The sequence below is a fragment of the Rhynchophorus ferrugineus genome, unplaced genomic scaffold, assembly GCF_030347505.1.
Source record: "Rhynchophorus ferrugineus isolate W39M unplaced genomic scaffold, kcgeb_rfMv2 rfM4, whole genome shotgun sequence".
NCBI classification, from domain to species: domain Eukaryota; kingdom Metazoa; phylum Arthropoda; class Insecta; order Coleoptera; family Curculionidae; genus Rhynchophorus; species Rhynchophorus ferrugineus.
Genome location: NW_027472583.1, coordinates 35,813,734 through 35,820,481, shown reverse-complemented (window position 1 = coordinate 35,820,481; position 6,748 = coordinate 35,813,734). Strand labels below are relative to the sequence as shown.

At 28.7% G+C, this 6,748-nt stretch overlaps 2 protein-coding genes across 6 annotated transcripts; both read left to right on the top strand.

Annotated features, from left to right (window-relative positions):
- Window positions 1-1,183: 1,183 nt before the first annotated feature.
- Window positions 1,184-2,047, top strand: LOC143196736 (uncharacterized). The gene is made up of 2 exons (XM_076404695.1): window positions 1,184-1,553; window positions 1,605-2,047. The coding sequence occupies exons 1-2, from the start codon at window positions 1,267-1,269 to the stop codon at window positions 1,885-1,887; spliced, it is 570 nt and encodes a 189-aa protein (XP_076260810.1). The 5' UTR covers window positions 1,184-1,266; the 3' UTR covers window positions 1,888-2,047.
- Window positions 2,048-2,838: 791 nt separating this feature from the next.
- Window positions 2,839-6,745, top strand: LOC143195172 (uncharacterized). 5 transcript variants are annotated; one of them, XM_076402122.1, is made up of 14 exons: window positions 2,843-2,916; window positions 2,981-3,195; window positions 3,248-3,542; window positions 3,607-3,921; window positions 3,974-4,334; window positions 4,393-4,519; window positions 4,577-4,810; window positions 4,872-5,093; window positions 5,148-5,351; window positions 5,410-5,636; window positions 5,686-5,914; window positions 5,995-6,180; window positions 6,399-6,464; window positions 6,528-6,745. In XM_076402122.1, the coding sequence occupies exons 2-14, from the start codon at window positions 3,079-3,081 to the stop codon at window positions 6,609-6,611; spliced, it is 2,667 nt and encodes an 888-aa protein (XP_076258237.1). In that variant the 5' UTR covers window positions 2,843-2,916; window positions 2,981-3,078; the 3' UTR covers window positions 6,612-6,745. The 5 variants fall into 5 exon arrangements, with proteins under 5 accessions (XP_076258236.1, XP_076258238.1, XP_076258240.1 ...); XM_076402121.1 differs by having other exon boundaries at window positions 2,839-3,195; XM_076402123.1 differs by having other exon boundaries at window positions 2,839-3,195; window positions 6,512-6,745.
- Window positions 6,746-6,748: the final 3 nt, after the last annotated feature.

The window sequence follows — 6,748 nt, the reverse complement described above, 5'->3', positions numbered from 1 at the left end:
TCACCAGCGTACCATGCGGTATATACTGGTATGTTGCCAGAACAATGAAAAAAAGTTCAAGCAGAATATTTTGATTAAAATATTATACCAATTTTCCCAAAAAATGCCTTTTTAATGTGAAAAAAAGACACAATATAGGCAAATACCTAATGTTATCACAAAAAATTAATAACATATGTTGTGACATTTGTTATATGACAGATATATGTCACATTTAATATAACGCATTATCTTTCTTACAGTAAAATACTTACTTAACATTATTTCATAAAAAAGCACTAAGCTACATATAACGAAGAAACTGCTTACGAAATAACCTAACAAAATGATCTAAAATCTAACATTTCAAATTTTATACGGTTACATAATTGACGCTTGAGTGGTATATTTTGCAACAAAATTAATAGCAAAAAGAACCAAATAATTATATTCATAAGGCGTTTCACTTGGTGGTAATGCTTTACACAATTTTCTTGTATGTGCCGTAACTACCGTACAACGTAAATGCTTAAAAAAAGTAGATGTCATATTGTAAAAATAGAATAAAACCTTGATATATGATATGAGCTATTATTTCATATGTATATTTAAAATTCCCGTTGAATTTTTCTATTCCAATTCAATGAAGGAACTGAGTAATTATGTCATAAAAACAAATATGTGCTGTTTATACTTATATATAACCGCATAAATTGATAATGATAAACTAGGTATTAATATTTAACGGCAATTTATACAAAACGTGATCCACAACTATACATTTTAAATTTTACGCCACGATAATCCACAGACTAATAACAAATAATATAAACCAATATTAAAAATGTCACTAGAAGGGTATTTTATATAGCAATTCACTTAACAAAATTTAGAGAGAATTCACTATTATTTGTGATTCACTTCAACATAATTATTAAGTCATTTAACAACTAAAATGGTAAAGAGCAATTTAAGTTTTCCTAAAAACTATATATATATATATATATATATATATATATATATATATATATATATATATATATATATATATAGTAACTATATAACTAACTAACTACTTTTTTGTATTATTTTTCCTACAACTAGGTTTCAATGTATTCAGTAGAATTAACTTAATTTATTTAATAATAACCAATTTGATATTATGCAACTTAATATACACTTGATACGAAAATTGTACGTCAATTGCCAAGCCATATAACCAAACAATTTATTTTATGATTGTTTAGAATTTTGTTTTTGATGTTAATTTTAATAAATTAATTTAAAATGGATGAGTCACATACTGTTTATTGTGGAAATTTAGCCGATGAAGTTACAGAAGAACTTCTGTATGAATTGTTTCTTCAAGTCGCCCCATTGGAAAGAGTAGATATTCCTCCAAATAGAGAAGGTAGGAAATATGGCTTCGTGACTTTCAAACATGAAGTTTCTGTAGAATATGCCATTAAATTATTAGACGGTATTAAGTTATATGCAAAAAATATAACAATTAGACCAAGAAATGGTAGAAGCCAACCAAAACCTTTTTACCATCAATCTCATCATGAATCAAAGTAAGTATATAACAATTGTATTATTTATAATAATTAATCAATTGTTTCTAGAATTAATAAGTCCATGGAATCATTAAGTAGTAATCAAAGTTTTGAAGATACATTAAATATAAACAAAAGGAATCGTAACAATGGGCCAAATAATTATCCAACCTGGCGGGAAAAAAATAACTATAGTGATAACAGGAATTACAATAGAAGAAATTATAGCAACTGGGATAAAGCTAGAAATTTTGATCATCATGATAATAAGAGAGGTAATCATAGTAGAAAACCCTATGAAAAGCGACACCATACAGATACACCTTATGGCAGAAGAAATAAGGATTTTTAAATAAAAATAGAGATTCTTATGTTTAAATTTACAATTTCAAATTTCGATTTGAATGAATTTTATAAAATAAATTATATATATCCCTTCAGAAAGGGAAATTAAATGTCACATTTATGTTTTATAATTTAAAAAATTATGTAGAATAAACATTTATAAACAGTGTCAGATTAAGATTATTTGATGCCCTTAGTAATTCACCTATGGACCTCCCTTATCCAAGCTCTTCCTAAGCAATTGCTTATGGACTAATGTGGACACTATCAATAATTCAAATATTTTATAGACAATTCTTACATATGAAATATATATTTTTTATATAATTGTGACTGAATGAAACAATTCAGATTTTGTTGATATTGTTATGTGGCATATACTGTTAAATTACATTTTAATACAATATTAAAACTTATAGAGTGTCTAAAAGCTATTATGCTAGTGTAAAATATTATTTTATTATAATATAATAAAACAACATTTACAAGCAAATCTTCCGCAGAGGATAACCGGCAAGACAACAATCACAAAATGTCGAGAAATAATTATTTGTAGCTTATCGCGAAAATAATAAAAACCAATAAGCATAGAAAAAACCAATAACTAAAACCGAATAAAATAATTCGATAATTGAAAACAGAATAATTCGATAGTTTATAGGTCAATTCGATATTTTCCAACATAAATATTGGACATATAACAAGAAAGTAGTTTTGATAATAACTCGCTCAGTTAATTATTTCATTATTTTATATTATTACAGTTATGGAAAAATGAATCATATCACTAATAATTTTCAATTTACAACGGTATAATTCATAAGATATCATATATCAAGGTATATATCATAAGATATATATTATAAGAATATTTTTTATAGAAAAAGTAGTTATATTTTCAGTAGTTATTTTTCATTAATTTGTTGAAAAAGGAAACTAATATTAGCACATAAATGTTTGTTGATAAACGTCAAATTATTTGATTTGAATCTAAAAGTTTTTTCGATATTTTTTGATCAAATCGGTATTTTGAATAGTATGAAAAGTTTTTCGACGTATTTGTAATAACAGTATAGGACTTTAAGTGCTTTATATTGTAGTGCCAGAATTTGAATGATTTAAATATAATCTAGCATAAAATTTGTAATGATTGAAATACTTAACAGTTTTCCCAAATCAAATTTTAATACAAGTTATTATGAGTAGCGATACTGATGACACTGACGATTTGTTATTGATCCCACCAGATTTTTTTCTAGTCCAATCTGAACCAGAACCACCATACTATAATATTGTTGATAATCTTATAAGACAAGTACTTTTTATAAAAATAAAATGTTCCTTTTGATTTAAAATAATCATTACAGGTATCTAATTTACAGAACAGGATTGAATCCATAGAGTATACTTCAGATGTAAGTGTTGTTGGAAGTTATTTAGATAACGCTATGGATATTAAAGAAAACCTGGCTGTGTTTAAATCTAGGACTAATATTCCACGGCGTTTCTTAAGTCATGATAACTTAAATAATCCAACAAGCACTCAAAGTACTCCTCAAAAACTCAGAGAAAAAATTAAATTGAATTCTCTACCTAACAGTCCAAATGTTAATACTCACGTGAACCGTATAGTTCAGTTTAAATCTCCAATTTCAAAAACTTGTAAGTAGACTGTCTTGTCAGTTTTTCTTGGTCCTTCTTTTTAACAAAAAAGTTAATATTGTAGCTTTAGAGAACAATAAAGAGCAAGAGTCAGATATATTAAATGAAATAGATACATTCATCTCAAATGTAAAAACTATTCAAAGAAATCATACAGTAAGAAATTTGGAGAATGAGTTTAGAGCTGTGAAGTTAAACCCTAGTAGTGACAATTCACATATGGAGACGAATAATAGTAATTTAAAGTCAGAACTTGAAGAATCTGTTGTATTAATAGACAAACCTGATATTCAACACCTTCCAAGTGGTTTACCTGAAAATGTTTCAAATGAAAAGACTTGGCAATTTGGAGATGGCACCCAAAATGTACCAGATTTTGGTATAGGTTTTATTATGCATGAAATTTTCCAAATACAACAATAATTTTGTAGGAGTGAAAGATAATGTATACCAAAAAAACAATAGACAAGAGCGAGTTAACACAAACTTTCAACCTGTATCATCTGGCACAGAGTTTACATCATATTCTACTCTGGACAAATCATCAGATGATTCAAGTTCAGATTCAACTCAATTAACAGCTTATAATAAGTATAAAAAACAAGAATTATTCAATAGAAAATCTCATCTCAAGGACCAACAGAAAATTTTAGTTGATCCACTAGTAATGGATGAAGTAAGAAATGGTATGCAAAGTCCATTGCATTCTAATGCCTTGCATGTATTGAACATGCACAAAAAATTATTGAGTAATGCAGAAGTTAATAATAGGGGGCAAATTCAAAAGAAAAGGTATGTGGTGACTTCACGAATACAAATGTTTTATTGCGATAAGTTATTTAATTTATAGAAGTGTCAATACTTTAAGTAATACAATGGGCTTGCTTAGTTTAGCAGATATATGGGGTAGTAAAAATCCTACTCAAAGTCCTAGCAAGCTAACGCAAAAGTTACATGAAGAAAAATTAAGAAGACAGGTAATAGACGCATAATAGTTTAAAATAGTAGCATATTTCAAAGTTAATTCTTTTAAGCATTGTGAGCAGTTAATCAGTGACCTACAGAATAAAAATTTAGAGTTACAACAAAAACTAGCCGTCGCAATACAGGTTGATGAAGCAAAAAACAATACGATCCAACAATTCCAAGAAGCTCTAGAGAAAGTCTCTTTTAGAATGGAAAAATTAAATGAAGAAAAAGGTATCTGGGACAAAGAGTTAACACAGCTGAAAAATAAACATTCAATTGAAATTGAATCTGCCAATCAGGTTCGTTAATCATCATATTCTCTTATAATGTTGGAAAAACAAATTAATAATAAATTTGTAGAAAATCGTTTACTATGAAAAAGAAGCCTCAAAAGCTTTGAACTTGGCACATTCTAATCAAGACAAGATATTAAGTCTGGAACATAAATGTTCGGATTTACAAAAAGAACTAGACTCCATTGAGAGAAAATTTGCTGAAGTTGAACAGAATTATAATAGCGAATATGAGAAGAATAAATCGTTATCAGATATTTTAAGTCGAAAGGAGATTGAAATCAATGAAGTGCTGACGTTTCATCTTATGCAGGGTTGTTATTTTATCGTTTATTTTTTTTAGAACAGAAATGTATTAAACAATGCCAGAGAAGAGGTAGCCCAGAGTCGGAAAGCAGTGGAAACGTGCCAAGCCGAATTTTCCAGTTTAAAAAACAAATGTTCCCAACTGGAATCAGAATTGAAAGATAATAAAAATTTAATTTTAAATTTGAGTGACCAGAAAAGAAAACTACTTGCTGATCTTCAAGACTGCAAAACTAATGAGGTAAATAATAATTTCCAATTCAGTAGTAAATTTTTAAACCCTGATAACTTTATTTCAGAAATCTTTAAGAGAAACTGTAGAGCAATCCAAAGTTAAATTGGAGAACACTAAGTTGGAATTAAGAAATTTTTATCAAGGGCAGCTAGAGCTTATTGTGGAGAGCAAAAGAAAAGAAATGCAAGGCCAACTTGACCAAGAAAGACAAAGAAACATTGACGAATTAAAAAGGAAGGAATTGTCAATGGCTAAAACAGCAGCTAGCCATATTAAGGAAATATCAGAAAAGTAATACATTGCTTATTTTGTTACGTGGTTTCAAACTAATAGCTTGTAGATGCGCATTAGAAACAAAACTCCTAGAGCAGAAACATCAGGAAGAGATCAGACTTTTTGAAATCCAAGTGTCACAATATAAAAAGGAGATGAACAATTTACAAACCAAACTAGCCAACTTACCAGAAAAACGAGCTCAAATAGCTAAACAGTTACAAAAAGTAATGGAGAATCAATGGAATGAGGCACTAAAAATGATTAGCGGAAGCCCATCTTTCAGTGGTCAGCAGGTATTTATCATCTTGTTATATAAAATTACATATATGACGAAAAACTGAGAAGAATAATAAATGGTTCTATAATATTTCAGAGCCTGACAGAGTTACCACCTAAATCCGTAGAATCGTACAATAACCTGCGGGATCTACAACAACAACCAACCCAACACCATGGGAGGCAAGAACAATTTGAGAGTGGTTCAGATTATGATGAAACTCCGGTCTCTAGTAGAGGCATTAAAGGATCAGAGAGCGAAATTCAAAAATATATAAACATGGTAAGACTGGTTCGTGTGAATTACTTTTGAACCAATTTTTTTTCAAGATTTTTTCCCTCTTCTGTAGGATATCTGTAAATGTGTTTATCTTATACATAGAATTCCCACTACCATAATCAAGATATATTATCAATATGTAGTTCTTTCTTACCCTGTATAATTACAACAATAAAATATTTATAACCGATTCGAAGCCTATTTTCGCATTTTTATTCTAGCTGTTAAACAGACCTCCAGGTCAACCAACTGAACCACCGGATCAGCGGGCGACCTGGTATTCCGGCGTAAGTATGTATTAAAAAGCTTCCGTAAGTAACGTTTTTAATTCCAGTACATCTATGTTTTAGGAACAAGAAAACGTAAATAAATACGATTTCGCCAGTAGAACCACCTCGAAGGAAAAACGATGTGGTAAGCCTCCTTGGAAATGAGCAATACGGACGTACAGTCACGTTGTTAAGAATAAATATATTATTTATTTTTATGTAAGGAACTTTATATTTATTTTTTATATCAAATTCTTGTGCCTTAAGTTTATATTTCATTAAAGAAATTTGCAATATTATTT

Bases quoted from the DNA above. Each gene is read 5' to 3' on its own strand.
- LOC143195172 (XM_076402121.1), top strand. From the start codon at position 3,079: ATGAGTAGCGATACTGATGACACTGACGATTTGTTATTGATCCCACCA. The intron at 4,520-4,576 runs GTAATAGACGCA...AATTCTTTTAAG, and splicing joins AAGAAAAATTAAGAAGACAG to CATTGTGAGCAGTTAATCAG. The intron at 5,352-5,409 runs GTAAATAATAAT...ACTTTATTTCAG, and splicing joins AAGACTGCAAAACTAATGAG to AAATCTTTAAGAGAAACTGT.
- LOC143196736 (XM_076404695.1), top strand. From the start codon at position 1,267: ATGGATGAGTCACATACTGTTTATTGTGGAAATTTAGCCGATGAAGTT. The intron at 1,554-1,604 runs GTAAGTATATAA...AATTGTTTCTAG, and splicing joins CAATCTCATCATGAATCAAA to AATTAATAAGTCCATGGAAT.